The sequence below is a fragment of the Perognathus longimembris genome, chromosome 21 (genome assembly GCF_023159225.1).
Source record: "Perognathus longimembris pacificus isolate PPM17 chromosome 21, ASM2315922v1, whole genome shotgun sequence".
NCBI classification, from domain to species: Eukaryota; Metazoa; Chordata; class Mammalia; order Rodentia; family Heteromyidae; genus Perognathus; species Perognathus longimembris.
The window spans coordinates 10,561,365-10,580,031 of record NC_063181.1 but is presented as its reverse complement, the minus strand read 5'-3'; the positions used below and the strand labels follow the sequence as shown (position 1 = coordinate 10,580,031).

The following is an 18,667-nucleotide window of genomic DNA, read 5'->3' as shown; positions in this document are numbered from 1 at the left end:
ACTACTTCACAGTCCTGGGCTGCATGCAGGGTTCTTAAACAGCCTTCTAAAATCAATACCAGGGAGCACTTCTTTTCAAATGTAGGTGATTCGCTTCCTAGCCATTATTACAAATAAGTGACAAACTTAAAATTCTAGCACATTGTAAATAGAGATTTTGTTCTTCTCAGAAGACTAGCCAGGAAGCAGGCACTCCTGAGCACACATGCTGCCCACTCTGCCCTCCAGGACTCTGATTGGACAATGGCCAGTCCCTGTCAGTGGTTCAGCCCCCATTTTCTGCCCAATGTATCCTAGGTTGAAGAGGAAACTGTCCCGGTGCTCTCCTAAGAGCTCCGCCCAAAGGGAGGGGGGTGTAATTGTAAGGAATTATAAGGAAATAGTAGAGCATCTTAATGTTTTCTTTTGAAAAGAGCTCTATAAAACATTTGAATTGACCACTTTTGAAAGTAAGGAAAGATGCTTAATTTCATGCCAATTGACAGAAGAGGAAATGATGAGAGACAAGAGTAAGGGAACCCAAAGGGAAAGTGGTAAGGAAGAAGAATGAAAAAGAGGAGAAAAAGAAGAGAGCAGAGGAAAGGTCACAGAAATGAAAGGGGGGAAAACAGGAGGGCTGTTTCAAACACAAGAAAGAGGAGTGTGGTAGCTAGGAAGGAAAGAAACCAAGGAGAGAAAAGGGCAAAGAGTCGTGGTTCCAAATGGAGCAAATGATTGCACTATTTCAGAACAGTCTGCATTCACTTGGGCTGACATCCTTTCACCTGCCATTCACTGGATAGCATACAATCCTACCCTCTGCAGTAAGGATCACCAGATTTGCCTACAGGACATCGTTACTGCCATCAAGGAATCGGTGATTTCAAAGGAGACCTATAATCTGCATTTAGCTTTTGTACATGGCAGTGCTTGGTAGCAGGAAGCCAAATTGTTCACTCTGTCCCGCCCCCCCCCCCCCCCCGGCCCCATTATGCCAGGCCTGGCCTCTAGCAGATGTTCATTACATTCTGGGATGTTCTACTTGCTGAGTTTTGGTATCAGTGAGTAAATTCAGATAAAGGCAGGGGCTACTTCCTGCTGGGGAGAGGAGAAGCCAGCCGAGGTTACCTAAAGAAGACTAAAGGGTGGGTGGGGTTTTCATGAATCAATTCCCAGTGTGCAACAAAGGGCACAGTTCAAAGCTGCAGAGCTGGTGTAGAGTTGGGGCTTGGAAAATCCCAGATTAGCTGATTATAGGGTGTGTATTAGAAAGATAAGAAAGTGCTCAGTTTCAGATTGTCCTGGTCCTAGAAAACAGACCAACAATTCAGTCTTAATTCTGTAGGCAAAGAAAGGGGTGGGCATTCCTGATGCTTTAGCTACCAAGTGGCAGATCAGAGGAAACGTGGCGAACTTTTCATTCGTCCACTGAAGTAAGGAATGACTGTCCTAGAGGACCTTGAGCAGGGATTCAAAAGCACGCTCTGTAACTCTACTCTGGACCTGATCACCTGCTGTCCAAAATGCAGATGCCCGGGCCCTGAAAAATGGTTTATTTCACAGCTCAGTAATCTGGGCTTAACTAAGCTACTTGGGTATTTCAATAAGGTAATTTTCCTGTGCGTGGAAGCTAGCTCAAACTGGCTTAGAGATAAGACCAGTGAGCTGTGCGTTCGTTTCCTATTGTTTTGTAACAAATAAGCCCCAAAGTAGGGACTTGGCACACACACAACACAACACAAGTGTACTCACTGTCTTGAAGTAGATCCGGAATTCAGGAGTGGCTTAGCCGAGTGGTCTCGTGATTTCACAGGGGTGATTCAGGTCAGCCTGCAGTTATCGTGAAATTTGACTGGGTTGGAGGTCCACACCTGAGCTCTTTCACATGGCTGATGGCCTCATTCCTCCCAGGTGAGCCGCTCCATAGAAATGCTGGTGACAAGGCAGCTGACTGCACTCACAGTGAACGCTGCAAGTGTGTAGAAGAGGTGGAGACAGAAGGACAAAGAAGGGTGGGGTGAGAAAGACAGCAAAAGACAGGAGACACAAGATGTTTCTTAACCTAATCTCAGAGGTGTCATACTATGACTTCTGCTACATTCTCTTGGACCAGTGGTGGTATAGCAGGGAAGGGAATTGCACAAGGAGTGGATGCTTGAAGGCTAGGAAGATTGAGGATAACTTGGATTTCGGGTTATGATAGGAGACAAAAATCCACAACCTAGGTGTGAGCAGGTAAGAACCAAAATTACAATATGTGGCATGAAAGAATCTGAGCAAATAGGTGTGAATGCTCACGACAGGCTAAGAAGTATTCTAAGTACTTTTATTACATACTGTCTTCTTTAATCCTCATAGCAATTTAATGAGGTAGATACTGCTTCTGTCCAGAAAGGGAAACTGAGGTACAGAGAGATTTGAGAGCATAGGCCAGACAGCTCTTAAAAAGAAGGACTTGTCAGAAGTTGGAGAGGTTGAGGAGAGTAATGGCCTATTATCAGTAAGTACCCTGCTGAAATTCTTAGGTGCTGATAAGCTGCCCTGAGCAGTCTACCTTCCTCATCTTCCTTTAGAGGAAAAGAGACTCAGAGGGCAAGCTGAGCGATCATACCTAGGCCCAAAGCACCACACAGCCATGCATTGCAGTGGAACTCAACCTTACACCAGCAGTCTTTCCTGGCTGGATCCTTAGAATGGTTTCTAATTAGCTGGGTCTTGCTTCCTGGTAATGTGAGGTCCCATCTGTCTCCAGGTGGCTCTAACTTCCAGAATCTTCTCCAGTCTGAGATGGAGGACAATTTACTTGTAGATCAGCAGGATAGAGTTCTGCATAGATCTGGGTAGGTTGAAGAGAGTTCTACTGTCCACACATATATGTATATATACACACTTACATATATGTATACATATATACACACATATATGTTGTTCATATGCATATATTTGTTGTTCATATATGTATATATACGTGTGTGAACAAGGGAAAATGCCTCCAATCTTTCCACCCTACTTCTGCAAAGATTCCCTCCAGTATTTCCTTATCCCGTTCACTCTCAGCTCTCCCAAGACCCCCCAGTCACCATCAGGACCTGTTTGGTGATTCACAGAATTTCTTCCTTTCCTGCCCCCCACCCACCACCCCGTTTTCCTTCTATGTCAATTGCCTTCAAACTCCTCATTTCCACAGCCCCTCCACCCCCCAACTTGCTCTGCAAAACCACACCTGGATTGACAAAGAGCCCAGAGTTTGATAATTGACTTAATGTCAACACAAGAGAAAAAAAAAAAAAAAAGGAAACCGCAGAAAGGCTGGGGCAGAGCCAGGAGAGGGGAGCCACCTTGGCCTTCAGCACCCGCGTGCTGCGATCAGTAAGTTCCTCGCCCCCCCCTCCGAGGGGCGGGACCCCCATCCCAGCCAGCACCTCGGGTTCACGGAGAGTGGGGAGACCCGGCGCCGGGACAGCCAATGCTGGCCAGTGGCCCTGGAGCCTGTCCAGCGGCCGGGTGGGGCTGCCAGCGCGCCCCGTCGTCAGTCACCCCGGCATGTGGGCGCGCCGGGGCGGGCCGGGCCGGGCCGGGCCGGGCGGCGGCCTGGGAGCCCAGTGCCCTCTCGGCCCGAGTGTTTGTCCGGCCGGCCTGAAGGGGCTCGCGGGGCTTCTTGTCGTTCGGTCCTCCGGTTCAGGTGCCCCGGTTCCCGCCCGGGGCGCGGAGCAGGTAGGCGCCGCGGTGGGGAAGGGGCAGCCAGGTGGGGAGAAGGTGCGCGCGGGGAGCGCGCTGTGGGGCCCGGAGGGGACCGTGGAGGGCGCGGGGCGGCCACGCTGCCGGGCCCCGGTGCCCAATCGCGGCCCAGTGGCCCGGCCCCTCCCTCGGGTCCCTCCTCCGCCGCCGCGCCCGGGGCGGGCTCAGGTGCCCAGCCGAGCCGGGAGCGCGGCGCGGCGGCGGGCGGCCGGTGTCCGGTGTCGGGTATCTGGTGTCTGGAGCTGCTGGCTGGGTAAGCGGTGGCCCCGAGGGCCGGGGGAGCCTCCAGCGGGAGGGTCCGAAAGGCGGGTGGGAGAGGTGTGCTCGCGGTTGCGCCCGGCTGGGCTTGAGGGGACCCGCGGCGTAGGTGGAGACGGGATCCCCGGCGGGCTGGAGACCCAGATGGTCCCGGGACCGGCTCGCGCGCGCGACGTCCCCGCAGACCGCAGGTCGCACCCCCGGGTAAGGCCGGGGGGACCTCCGGGGTCCTGAGGCCTTTAAGGCTAGTCGCACTCCCGGGGTGCCTTCCTGCGCGCGCAGCCAGGGGCGCCCCCTCCCCCCACGTGGGCCTGGGCGCGGTGGGCGCGGCCGCGTCTCCACCCTGGGGCACTGAACACTGACCCCCAATTTAGTGCGGGTGTCAGCTCCGCGGTGACTTCCTTAACCGAGCCCCCCCCCCCCCGCTTTCCCATGCCTTTGGGGGTTGGGGGGGTGCTACAGAGAGGGAGTTTCTGAGCTTAGGTTCCCCTGGCCTCCTCCCCAGAGTGCCCATTTGTTGGGTGTGTATTAGAAAAAAAAAATTGATACGCTTCCTGTTGCTGAGTCAATAAGTAGAAAGCGAACTGCGCCCCAGGTTTTGTCCTAAGTGGAAGTTTCTAGGCAAATCCATAGGCGCAGCAACTTCACCTTTCTAAAGAAATGGACAGTAAATTGCTGTCACCGGGCAACTTCTTTCACCCGCAAAACCAGCCCCTGTGCTGATAAGCGGACAGTGCACATTTGGATAAGATAATGGAAGGCTGGAAAACGGAATTGTCTGTTGCAAAAATAATTAGAACTCAAACTCTTCACTTGAGAGATAGACGGCTCACACCACAATATGTGCCATTTTTTTTTTCCTGCTGTGGGCTACATCTGAGGCTTAAAAAAAAAAAAATTGTTACAGTTTAGATCCCAGAATGATTTAAGACACACATGTATTGTTGAACAAGGTCTTATGAAGGTATGCGAATCGGGGCCAGATCTCTGGGATGGAGGAAACCTGAACAGGTCCCGTGACTCCTTAGAAATGTTGTTTGCTGTCTCTGTTTTAAGAAAGGCACTGTAGAAGAAGAAAACAGAATGAGCTGGGATTTTCTTTGATCGGATCTTGAATCATTGCAAGGGTATTAGACAAGGAGGACAGTCTTTTGAGTGAAACAATGTAGCCAAGGCTGGCTGCAGCTGCCAGCAAGTGAAAGTGGGAAAAACCCTGGTTAATTATTTCCTCATTTTGATTTCTTATCCCCTTCTGGCTCACTTCCTCTTCATAACTTCACAGTAGGTGATATCACATAATCCAGAGGTCGCAAAGATGGTTGGACTAAACAGGCTCTCACTTCACTGATGGGGAAACTGAGTCCAGGGAAGTGAGGAAGGACAGCCCAGGGACACAGGCCTCTGGGTGCCAGACAGAATTGGGAGTCTAGGCTGGAGTTCTGCTGGGAACCTGCGTGCACCCTGCTGTGCTGGAATTTGCCATGGTAAAGTCTTGGGGTGGGGGAAAGCTGCACCCCAGGGCCAATCAACAGCCACACGGAATGGCATGTATATTCAACAGCTTGGCCTTAGACACAAACAATACTCAGCTTGGTTACTGAGGAAGCCCGTGCCTTTTCAAGACTGACTCCTTAACTTCAATGCTAGACATGCTTGTTTTCTGCAAAACCAAAAGAGCCTGGTCATTGCAGCCCAGAGGTTCTGCGAGACGCTGCGCATCTACAAGACTCTTTTTAGGGGTTCCTAGTATTTGGAAAGGGCTGTTGGGGAGATAAAGTGGCCAGTATGGCAGACAGCGCCTTGCCGTCCTTCCTGGGTAGGGGCCTCCCCTCAGCCTCCCTACCAGTCACTGGGGGACCACCCTTGAAAGGCACTTGCCCAAGTTCCGACGGTGCTATTGGCAGGCCTTTGTTCTGAAATGTCACACCGGGTACCATGTTCGGATGATGCACTAATTCTGGGCTCACAGAAAAACTCACCCCAAGTCTTCCGTGTGGTGGGGGACAGTCACATATGTGGAGGGCCAGGCTAGCCAGCGCTGTCACCTTCCACCCACTCATCTCCCGAGGGCCCTCTTCCTCCTCTGGGAAATGGGACCAAATGGACCAAATGGCAAGAGTTCTGGTGCACACTGATGGAGCGAATGCACGCAGAGAACCCAAGGTAGAGCCTGGGACTGGAGTATTGGCCCGGTTATGACGGGAGGGTGGGGGTGGGGGGTTCCGCTGCGTGGGGGAGAGGGATGGAAGGGGAGTTTGACACTTGGAGCATTCCTTTTAAGCTCTCCTAGCCTCTCAGATGGGATTCACTCTATTCAAAATGAGGAACAGAGTAGAAACCTCAGGCATCACTGACCATTCTTTTCTGTGGGTGTCAACCACTGCGGTCATGGAATGTACCCCCCCCCCCCAGCACTTCCTGGAATGTTCAGGAGCCTTGCACTTTGTTTTGTTTTGAAACCACTCATCTAGGAGCTGCTGCGGAGGAGTGCCCTCTCCAGGCCTCTCCTTCAGCGTGGTGGTGCTGGGCTCCCCTCCATGTGGAGTCAGGGACCAAGGAGTCAAGAAATCAGTACAGGACATGCGCACTAGAAAAGCCTTTTAGGGTCATCGCAAAGAAAAAGGCAGCTCCCGTGAGGGAAAGCTGGGATGAGCTCACCTGCTTTTAATGTTTTTTTTTAAACTTTCTCTTAATTATTTTTCTGTTGGTCCTGGGACTTGAACTCTGGACCTGAGCACTGTCCCTGAGTTCTTCAGCTCAAGGCGAGTACTCTACCACTTGGGTCACAGCGCCACTTCCGGTTTTCTGAGTGGTTTATTAGAGGTAAGAGTCACACAGACTTTCCTACCCGGGCTGGCTTTGAACCAAGATCCTCAGATCTCAGCCTCCTGAGCAGCTAGGATTATAGGTGTGAGCCACCGGCACCTGGCTTCTCTTAATGTTTTGTTCCATGGGAATTCTAGGAGTCAGATGCTGCAGAAGAGTATAATGGGGGTAGAGTTAGTAAGAACCGCTGTTTCAAGAAAGGCCCCTGTGATATAACAAGTAGTTAGTGGATCTAAGGGCCGCCTTTGCCAACCATGCTAGGGCATGGGCCCATTGAGTCTGCTCACCTCAAAGGACTCAATCAAGAAGCAGGTTTCCAGGGCAGAGGAAGAGGAAGGAAAGGAAATGGGGATTTCCAGGCCATAAGAGGAACATTAAAAAGTCAGCTGTATGAATGACAAAGTGAAGAAAACAAGAGGAGTTGGGGCTAATGTGGTCATGAAAACATGGCTGAGGGACTAGTCTCAAGTTTAAGAGCGTTTGGACCTAGCCTGGAGAAACAAGACATCTGAGAGGCCTTGACTAGATGGAGAGATTACTGAGACATTCTAAACACCACAGCAGGAGTCCATTTCTTAGAATACAATGGATCCTTATAGTAAGACTTTTGTATTTGCCATGAGAGTAAAATGAATTAAACCTACTTTTCTTTTTCAGTATGGAAATATATGTATAATTTCCTCTCTCTCTCTCTCTCTCTCTCTCTCTCTCTCTCTGTGTGTGTGTGTGTGTGTGTGTGTGTGTGTGTGTGTTGGTACTGAGGCTTGAACTCAGTGCCTTAGCTTTTTTGCTTAGGGTTGATATTTTACTGCTTGAGCCACAGCTCCACTTCTGGCTTCTTGGAAAATTAATAGATAAGAGTATCATGGACATTCCTTTCCAGCTGGCTTCGAAGTGTGATCACAGTCTCCTGAGTAGCTAACAGGCATGATTTTCGTGCCCAGATCTATAATTTCCTTCTGATGATAAAAGTATGAAGGGTGTGTGTGTGTGTGTGTGTGTGTGTGTGTGTAATTTTAATTTGCTAAATTATCTTTAAGTAGTTGTACAAAGAGATTTCAATTCAAGCTGTCAAGTTTTGAAGATGACATCTTGACCCCTGACACCCCTTCCACAGTAGTTTCATTTATATTTTAAATCAACCGTATGGAACTGTGTAGAGCGAGACCTAGTGGTGCTGATGGCACCCGGAAGGATTTCATGTCACCACTGCACATGCCATAGGAGCCTTGTCATGATCTTTTATTTGGTATTTATTATTTTGATTTTTTTTAAATTAAAAACATTTTTTTGATGGTCCTGGGCACTGTCCCTGAGCTTCTTTTGCTCAAGGCTAGCACTCTATCACTTGAGCCACAGCACCACTTCCAGCTTTTTCTGAGTTTATTGGAGATAAGAGTCTTATAGACTTTCCATCTTGGGCTGGCTTCAAACCATGATCCTTGGATCTCAGCATGCTATAAAGGAGCTCAGATTACAGGCATGAGCCACCAGTACCCAACCATAATAATCTGTCAAAAATAAAAATCCTTTTAAGAAGGTAAAAGGGGAAGGTAAAAACTGTACTGTGGTATAATTTTTATTCCTTCTTCGTTTTCCTTTCTTGAGCATGGCTCTGTTTTGGTTTGACTTGGGGTGAATATCTGCATCATTTCCTAAGTGTTGTTTTCCTTTGGAATAGATTGCAGAGAGGGAGCTTTCTAATTTCTTGCCATAGTCTTTTGTTGTTGATTCCTTTTTCAGCTGTCCAGTTGGCCGTTCTGTAGTCTCTGAGGTAATAATATGTTTGTGCAGTTGGGTGAAGGCCAAGCCTCTGTTAAATGTTTGTTCCCCTGAGATTGACCTGTACGAAGTTAGGGTTTGCTCAGTTTCTTTCTGTAAAAGTATCTGTGGAAATTATAGCATAGAGGTTACCCAAAATCTACAAAGCGGGGCCCAGTTTTGTTCTTTTTTTAAATCTTATCTTATTCCCCTCGAAGTGAAAAGTGATACTGTATTTCTTTCAAGCTTTATGTGTTAGCCTGCCCCTGCCCAGAGCAGACTCCCTTAATGCGCCTGACTTGAGCTGTCATTCTTTGCAGGTTTGTTGAGTGGCATTGGCCACAGGCTGTGTGGAACCATCTCCCAGGAGCCTGTTGCTGAAATTTTGCCCCATTGGTCCGGATTGCTGGGCTCTTGCTGTCACTTCTTAGGTCTGTGGACACACGCAAGTGCCAACCTGGCTGGAGGCTTGCACACCCTCAGGCCATTTCCAGGAACTTTTGCCACAGGTGTCAAAGACTGACCCGCAAAGATGCTGAGACAGATACTGGCAGAGATGTACATAGATCCTGACCTCTTGGCAGAGCTCAGCGAGGAGCAGAAACAGATCCTGTTCTTCAAGATGAGGGAGGAGCAGATCCGACGATGGAAAGAAAGAGAAGCAGCCATGGAAAGAAAGGAGTCCTTGCCAGTGAAATCCAGACCAAAGAAAGGTAAACCTAGCCACCTGACTTCCGTGCCCGGGCTGGAGGCATGGCGCCCGTCCTGTAAGAGCTCATGCCAGACGCAAGCTGGCCAGGTGCAAGTGGTAGCTTTGTGGAATTATGCTGAATGCTTGTGAGTTTCTGATGGTGCTGTTTATCCACTTGGTAAACTTGAAATCACACTCTCTCTCTCTCTCTCTCTCTCTCTCTCTCTCTCTCTCACACACACACACACACACACACACACAAGTATTTACCATGGAGTTGTATAACGTTAAGCAGATCTCTTGCTTGAAAACAGACTGACCGTAAGCTGCAGTAGAAAGTCACCCCTAGAGACAGGGGTGCAGCTCCATGGTAGAGGGCCTGCCCAGCATGCATGAAGCCCCGAGTTTCATCTTTCACATGGGGGAAAACATCACCCTAGAGTTTAATTTTCAGGACATTCAGGAAGTTCTCTTATCTGCCTCCTTGTTATAGAGGCGCAGCATTCCACCACTGGCATGAAAAGAATTTGTTACCACATTTTTAAAGCAATTTTCGGTTTGTATTTCATAGACCTCGAGTGATTTTTCTTTAAGCTATCGGTTTTTATCATTTCCCTCTTAAAATGTAAGGAACTGCTTTAAGGAGGAAAAAAAAGGTGTCCTCTCTCTGTCCCCCCTCCCTTTCTTCTTCCCTCCCTCCCTCTCTGTCTTTCTCTCTTTCTGTCACCCTTCCTTCCTTCCTTCCTTCCTTCCTTCCTTCCTTCCTTCCTTCCTTCCTCCCTCCCTCCTTTCCTTCCTTCCTTCCTTCCTTCCTTCCTTTCTTCCTTCCTCCCTCCCTCCTTTCCTTCCTTCCTTCCTTCCTTCCTTCCTTCCTCCCTCCCTCCCTCCCTCCCTCCCTCCCTCCCTCCCTCCCTTCCTTCCTTCCTTCCTTCCTTTCTTCCTTCCTTCCTTCCTTCCTTCTTCCTTCCTTAGCATGAGTGAGGAGGTTAGATGTATTTCCTCATAAGTAAAGGAACTTTAGTGGTTTGAGTGGGATCTTTTGCGACTATGGTGAATAAATACTTTTTTGTATAAAGACTTAAAGAACAAGCAGGGCACCAGTGACTCATGTCTGTAATAGCTACTCAGAGGCTGAGATCTGATTATCACAGTTTGAAGCCAGCCCAGGCAGGAAAGTCTGTAAGATTCTTATCTCCAATTAAGTACCAAAATAATCTCAGAGGGACAGTGCTTAGGCCCTGAGTTCAAGACCCAGGACTAGAACACATTCATGCACACACAATAAACACACACACACACAGACTCAAAACACATACATATACAAACAGAAAACACACACATTAACATTTCTTCATCTCCCCGACATCACACCCAGACTCTTAGGGTGACTACCTGAGTTGACAATAAGCAACACAATTTTCAAGGTCACTTAGAGAGGCATTCACTACTAATTTACTCTCCCTTTTTTCTTCTTCTTTTTAAGCCAGTGGAAAATTTTATAAAATCACCCTGCATTTTGAGGGTTGAACAATTGAATCTCATTTGCATGTGTGGTATAGACACTCACATTCAACATCAACTTAGTGACTTTCACCTTGTACTGCCTTTTGCTCAAACTTTTGCCTTGTGATAATAAGGAAACAAATACAACTATTTCACTTAGTGTTATGTTATATAACATATGCAATATAAAGTAAACAATACAACTGCCTATGCTGGTGTTTTAGATACAATGCAAAACATTCTTACATACATTTATATTTAATGATGTTCTCAACTTTCCAGTTTAATTGGCAAAGAAAAGCAGCACACAAGGTTATACTTGTAATATTTATTTTTAATTAAAAATATTTTTGTTCCTTTGTTCTTTTTACTCAAGGCTGATAATCTACCACTCGAACTCAATTTCTAGCTTAGTGGTGGTTAATAGGAGAGAAGAGCATTGGTTTGTCTGCCTGGGCTGGTTTCAAACCATGATTCTCAGGTCTCAGCCTCTTGAGTAGCTAGGATTACAGGTGTGAGCCACCCACCCTGGCTTCACACTCCTAACTGAAACCAAGGTCTTTTGGATTTCATGTTGTACTGGCCAAAATTGATATACGTTCCTTTGAAAAATAAAATATCCAAACTGCAGCATATGTTTCTGAGCAGCTTCCTTAGTCAGAGGTTATCGGGTATAGCTGGGCCTCTACGTGGCCATGAGTTTGTTGATGTGGGAGGTGACCTTGAAGAATACCAAGAGCCAAAGGGTTTCTTGGCTCTTGAGTCAGCAGCCCCATCCTTCATTAGACATTGGGCTTCTCATGTTTGTGGAGTCTCTCTCCTCATGATAACATGCTGGAGCTTCTCTGCTTCAGTTTTCCCCTGCTGAGTTTTTGGATCTAGCTCTCAGCATACCTATATTACTTTATTAAATGACCATGAAAAAGTAATATGTTGATACACACATGGGGTTCCATCCATATTTCATAGCCAAAGTATATTGCCTCGTGAAATACTTTAACACATGGAAAGATGTGGTTTGCATTAAACTGGTTCCTCTTCTGAGGTTTCTCCCACTTACCCTAAAAGCAAAGTGTGTCTCTGTTCTTCATCCTGCTCTGACAATCCAAGACAGAATTGTGATATCTGAAGCTGCCCCGACGTGCCGTCTGAGCTGCAGAATTACGGTGCCTGTGGCCCTTAGGTATTGTGGCTTTTCCACACCTCTGCTTCCTTCTAACCTGTGCTGGGAGCCTCTCCCAGGCTGCTGAAAGTAGGCGAATTCAGCTTGCCTGGAATCCTATTGACATTTGTGATCTCAGCATCTGTTTAGGCTGATGGCTTTTCATTCTCAGTGCTTCTGCTTGGCCCACACATTACTAGCTGCCCCAAATGCAGGCTTTCCAGTTGTGAAGGTCGATTCTGAATCCCGAGCTCAATATGCAGTAGCTGTAGGATCTTAGTTACTTCATCCTCTAAGCTTCAGTGGCTCCACTATAGGTACTATAGTGTAATATATGTCATAATGGAAGAAGGTGGTATTTAATGAGAAGTAGGATGTGGGCATACACCATTCAGAAGGGATGTGGCCACAGCTCTGGGAGACCCAGAAGATCTTGCCAACCAAAATTCCTCTTTTGGTTTCTGAGTCAGAGAGAAGAGTTTCTAAATGGCAGGCAGAGTGATAGAAGATATTACCTGAGAACCCAAGGCCATAGGTTGCAGCGGTATAGCAGTATTTGAACTACTACACATACATTAGTTTCTATTGTATTTATACTCAGCCCTCTATATCTACAGATTGTATCTTCAGGGCTTCAACCAATTAGAGTGGAAAATATTAAAGTCATATCTGTGAGGAACATGTATACTCATTTTTTCCTCACCTTCCCCAAACAACGCACTCTAAGAATTATTTACACAATATTTATGCTGCATTGATACCATAAGCAATCTAGACATTTCTGACCTCCAGGACTCTATTCCAGATACCTACTGGATATCTCCACATGGATTTCTAAAAAATAAAAATAAAAACATTTTTCTGAATTTCCACGAAAGCTCATTATTACTCCCCAAATTTATTTTCCGAACGTCACTATTTCTGCCCATTACCCTATTGTCCTTTTTAGCTGGTGATTTCTAAGTGTTGGCCTTGCCTGGGTATGGTGGCACATACCTATAATCCCAGCTACTCAGGAGGCAGAGGCAGGAGCACTGTGAGTTTGAGGACAGACTGATGATGATGATGATGACGATGATGAAAGGGCTTGGGGCATGGACCAAGGGGCAGAGCACTTACCTAGCTGGCACAAGGCCCTGAATTTAATGACCAGTACTGTAAAGTACTGGCCTCATCTTTTGAGTCTTTCTTTGGATCCAGCTTTATTGTCTTTTTAGAATTGTCCACTCGAATATGCATTTGCTAAGCACATCTAACTCAGTGTGCAGCATACAGTAGACATGGAATATATATTGTATATATATATAGAACATATATATTATATAAAGGACCTAGTGTCTGGCTGTCTCCCTCAGAGGAACCGCCTTGTCTCTCTCACCCCTGTATGGCCTGAGCATCAAGCTCTGCCCCTGGAGTGAGCAGTGTTCAGGTTTATTTATCATCTCAGTAGGAGGCTAAGGGTTCCTTAGCCTGGAGACTCCATTGGGTTCGCATGCCTTCTTCCCCCACCTGCAGCCTTTGGCAGTCTCACGGGGTCCCTTAAAGAACGCCTCCAATCCCTTTGCTTTCAGAGCCTGTTAAAGGCCTCCCGAAGGCCAGGAGGCAGACACCAGGTGCCAGAGCTGCCCATTCTGAGCATCTCTCCTACGATTTCTTTATTATCCTCACCCTACTTACTCTCTCAGTGTGAACTCCGGACCCCTCCGTCTCTCCTTTCTACTTCTAGTTCTTACGTTCCTTCCCTTGTTGCCATCAATCCTCAGGTTTTTCTCTCCCACCCTAGAGTGAGGCCCTTTTCCCCTGATACCTGTCCCTGCTATGGTGTTTGGACATGGTGTTTAGAGGGACATTTGTACAGTATCATCACTGAACTGCCAAATTTCTGGGCTCTTTCGCTTTGTCGTCCCTGGGACTCTGGCCCCTGGCCTCGCTCGATGTCCTTCTCCTGCAGTCAGAGCAATGTTCATAGGGAACTACTTAGATGAAGGTTGAGAAGACAGACATAATAAAAATATTATTAGTTGCCCCGAGAGAGAGTGTAATGAAGGGAGTTTTATGAGCTATGACAGCTTCTAAGCTTAATGACCCATTGAGCACGTCTTGAAACAGCCAGAGCCATGAAAGGCTTGCACTAAGACCCAGGGGGATCTATCTGTCTTCCTTCCTTACCTGGGTACCACTTCCTCTGTTTCTCCATTCTGAAAACCATGTTATGGGGGGGTTTCCTTTTACTGATACTTCTTAACCCACTTACATATTTATTTATGCATGTATGTGTTTATTTATTTTGCTGGCCCTGGGGCTTGAACTCCAGGCCTGGGTGCTGTCCCTGAACTTCTTTTTCTCAAGAAAAGCCACAGTGTCACTTCTGGCTTAGTAGGTTTTCTTGGAGAGAAGAGTCTCACAGACTTTCCTGCCAGGGCTGGCTTTGAACCGTGATGTTCAGTTCTCAGCTTCCTGAGTAGCTAGGATTACAGGTGTGAGCCACTGGCGCCCTATGTTTGCATTCTTTTATAATGAAGACTATATGAATAAATACCACCCTCCTCAGTGGATCTGTTTAGATTTTCGTAGACCACAAAACAAATATAAAGCCTGCTTCTGAGCAGCCCGTTCCTGGAGGGCATCCTTAGACAGATCTACGAAGTGGGTCCCCAGCATGGGAACTCTTTCACTGGGAACCTTTCTCTGAGTAGATCTAGTGAGGACACAAGAGGCCATGTAGCATGGGTTTCTCACCGGCTTGGATGAGTGTGTGTTGCACTTGGTTACCCTGTTTCACACTCGGCATCCACTGTCTGGGTCAGGGTCTTGCCTAGAACCATCTTGGGACCACAGTGGCATGAGTATATCTGTTCCGGATGCCCTAGGACATTTAGATTTAGGGACTGTGCCTCTTGGCCTGCCCAAGGCACACTGTACCCTCGGTGGTATCAGGGACCAGGCCCTAGGTGGGGCATTTCAGGAAAGCAGGAATGAGAATGTAATACAACCCTGGTCTCAGACCAATTGTAAACAAGGGTTATTTAAGTAGCTCCTCCAAGTGTCACTCTACCTGGTAGCATTATCTTCTCACAAGCTAGTGTGAATCTCTAGGCAGCCATAGAAGTAAATGATAGGCAGGCTGATGATAGCAGCTCACCTCTGTTGAACTCCTCCTGCAAGGCAGGCAGCCGGGAAAAGGCCCGACATCCCAACTTGCCTTCTCCTGGTAGTAGATACTCATATTCCCATCTCACAGATGGGCAAATGGAGTCTTAAAGAGATAGAGTAATTTATACAGCCACAAAGCTGGTAGACATAAGGGCTAGGATTTGAATGTGGTCCATCTGACTCTGAACGTCTGTTTTTCAGCCACCCATGGCACTTATACTAAGGGCAACATCAGGTACTTTATTACACAGCTGTGTGAATCAGGATTCTTAGACTGATGTGGTTCTGCTGTCAGATGCTAGCTTCCAAACCCTAAAGGATAGTGCAAATCGTGGAAGGCTTTCTTCCTGTCTCGCCATCTTCAGTGATAAGATGAGCAAGCACAGCCAGGCACCAGAAGCTCATGCCTGGAATTCTAGCTACTCAGGAATTTGAGATCTGAGAATCATGGCTCAAAGCCAATCCAGGCAGAAAAGTCTATGAGATTCTTGAGCTCCAATTAATCACGAAAAACCCCTTGGCTCCAGTGGTAGAGTACCAGCCTTGAGTGAAAAAAATAAGGAAAAATGCCCGGGCTCTGAATTCAAGCCATTGTACCAACACACACACACACACACACACACACACACACACACACACACACACACACCAAATCGCCTAGTATTTTAAAACAAACGTGACTACTGTCGCCGTCCCTTGCTGCCCTTGCTGCCTTTGAATGCTGCTTATCAATACTGAGCAGGATGGAGAGTTCTGCTTCACACCCCCCTCCCCCAAAGGCATTAAATGACTTAGTGCTGGGAAAGATGGTACTCCATAAGTCAAGATATGTATTCACCTCCAATGTTTTGCTTTGCTTACAGAGAATGGCAAGTCTGTGCACTGGAGACTGGGCGCTGATAAAGAAGTATGGGTGTGGGTGATGGGCGAACACCATCTGGATAAACCCTATGACTTGCTCTGCAGTGAGATTACCTCAGAGAGGGCAAGGCTGAAAGCCCAGCAGGATGCAGAAGGCCAGAGGTAAGAATCTGCACACCAATGAGGGACTGGCCTCCTGTTAAAAGACTCCTTAGGAAGATGCCTCTCCCTCTCGGCTCGGGAGGGAGAGTGGAGTAGGATATGAGGTTTGCAAACGTCCTTGTCGATCCCTTTGCAAAGTGGCTGAAGAGTTTCAGAGTGTCCTCTCATTCCCACAATGCTTCCTGGCTTCCCATCCCAGTGCAGGTCTGCGTGAGGGTGCCAGGCATGCCTTTCAGTCTCTCCTCACTGACTTCTGGATGCAGCCCTACCAGCCAGGCATCAGGAAGGTCTGGGAGAAGTTCAGGCCTTCCAAGAAGATGGCTCGGACATGAACACAGGAACAGGCAGGGCCTCTGGTGCTTCTGTTGTTCCGGAGGCTGACAGTTCAAAGAGTTTAGGGAGTTTCCTCTAGGAGGGAGATAGGCAGGTAGATCCACAATGCAGACCAAAAGCTGTGGTGGAGTTAGAAAGAATTCACTGAGCCCAGGGAGGAACCTGTCATCCTGATGCATAGACAGGTGAAATCTGAGCGGAGCCTTGAAAGAGAAGCCAAATTTCTAGCCCCAGAAGTTCAGGAAGGAAAGTGCAGATGGACAGCATAATGAAGACCCTCCTTCCCTTGATTTTGAGTGGCTCTTTGGAGCCTACTGACTTTCTCTGAGGATTTGGGGTAGACTTGGGTGAAGGATGCATCAAAGATGCCTTGAAAGCCTGATGTGTAGGATTCCAGAGATGGGAATAGGGAAGGGATAGAATCAGTCTGACATATAAGAAGGTGACTCATAGGAACATCAAGGCAGAGACAATGATCCCCTTTGCTGGGTGGTCTCAGTGACTCCTGTGAAGCCACCTCCCGTAATGGGTGTCCTCCACTGAGCTAGCGAATGGAAGCTGGAACAGGCTCGACCTCTCTTAAGTCTTGCCGCCCCCAAGGGCTGGTGCTGACGTCTGCTAACTCCTGGGATCACAAGTATTTACCATCAGAGAGCTGTGTGTTCTAGCAACCCAGCTCCAACTAGAAGTGGAGCAGACCTAGGTCTAAATCTTGGCTATGGCCTTCTGGGGGGGAGTGGGGAAGGGGGTCCTCAACAGATTTTAAGATTTCTTAGGGCCTCATCTGTTGAAGCCAAGAACAATGCTTTCCTCACATTGCTGTGGGAAGATTTCATTCCTGTTTTTGCAGTCTCTTGCAGAGGACTTGGCACTCATAAAGCACTGAAGTAAGCAATGGATTCATTTCTGGGTGTAGCTGTCTGCTTTGGAAAAGCTATGTTGAAAAAATTTGGTGTGTGTGTGTGTGTTGTTTTTTTTAATAATGGTACTTTTTTTTTTCAGAAAAGCTCAAATCGAAGAAGTCAGCAATAGCATGAAAACGAAATCACAGTATTATGATCTGCAAGCACCAGATAAATCAGAGACTCAGAGCATCTCTAAGAAGATAGGAGGAGGGGAATCCAGACAGGGATTTAGACCAGGACCAACGCTTGGAGAAGAAGAAAAAACTCAAGTGAGTGTTCCAGATCTGCACGTGTGCACAATTCCACATGTCAGGGGGCTGGGGGGCGAAGATGGCAGGGCCACTGAGGCAAACACGCCCATGTGCCAGGCGATCAAAACAGCAGCTCTGGGAAAAGTGCCCCCTGCCTTTAGGTCATTTTGGGAGAACTAACTCATCTCCTTCATGACCCAGAAGACGTCCCTCTCTTTGGGATTTAAGGTACTAAGAAAGAGCTCTAGGAATTAGATTTGGCATTTGAAAGACATTTCAGGATTTCCCCCCTCATTATGTGTCTTCCGTAGCAGGGGTTGGCGATTTCTGTTGTCAGTGGCCACATAGTGAAAGTCCCAAGTATACATAAAGGAAGTACAGCTGTGCTCTGGGAAAACTGCATACTGAGACAGGCACAAGATGGGCAGGTGTGACTTGGAACATTTTTTAAATTTTTACTTTTGTGGACTCCAAACATTGGTGTCTTTTTTACTTTACAGATTCTACTTGTGATTGTGAGGGTAATTATTTCTTCAACATGATCAAATTTTAGACTCAGAGCTGGTATGACTTCCCTTAGGGTACATCTGGCTTAGAAAAGCTCAAGCATCATTTGCTGTGTAGATTATGGTTAGGAAGAACAGGAGAAAACTGTATTATAAAGTACTGTATTCTGCCAGGAATTTAATTACACTGTGAATTAACAGAGGATTTGTGGCTGTTTGATTTCCACTCAAGTCCTCAGCTCAGCCTGAAGGTTGTGCGTGTACTCGCCACGTCTTGGAGGTTGTCCAATAGGGACACAGTAATCTTGGTTCTGCCTGCGTCCTGAGTGTCTTAGCACTCCAGTAATTAACATAGACCAAGGCCTACAACGTGGCAAAGCAAGCACAGGTTGCTGGGTGTCTCATTTGATGCTTACTAATTTACGAACTAACCATTGCTTGTCTATTTTACAGGTAAGGAAACCAAGGCTAGGTATGATCAAACAACCTGCCCTTGGTGTTCTTTAAACTCAGGTCTGCAGGATTCTGAGATCACCCTTTAACTATTAGCCCTTGGGCGTGGTGCCTATGTCTATGTA

The 18,667-nt window shown here is 47.3% G+C and overlaps 1 protein-coding gene across 6 annotated transcripts in view; it reads left to right on the top strand.

The window, feature by feature from the left end:
* The first annotated feature begins 2,192 nt into the window (after positions 1 to 2,192).
* Sh2d4a (SH2 domain containing 4A) overlaps positions 2,193 to 18,667 on the top strand; it is a 41,898-nt gene continuing 25,423 nt past the window's right edge. Inside the window, exons 1-4 of one of the 6 annotated variants that reach the window (XM_048330368.1) lie at positions 2,193 to 2,214; positions 8,883 to 9,275; positions 15,935 to 16,094; positions 17,430 to 17,601. In XM_048330368.1, coding sequence (XP_048186325.1) covers positions 9,095 to 9,275; positions 15,935 to 16,094; positions 17,430 to 17,601 — 513 coding nt within the window. In that variant the 5' untranslated portion in view covers positions 2,193 to 2,214; positions 8,883 to 9,094. Of the gene's footprint in view, positions 2,215 to 3,702; positions 3,725 to 3,924; positions 3,971 to 5,105; positions 5,460 to 8,368; positions 8,576 to 8,882; positions 9,276 to 15,934; positions 16,095 to 17,429; positions 17,602 to 18,667 lie in introns of those variants that run through there. The other 5 variants (XM_048330367.1, XM_048330366.1, XM_048330369.1 and 2 more) reach the window with 5 other exon arrangements.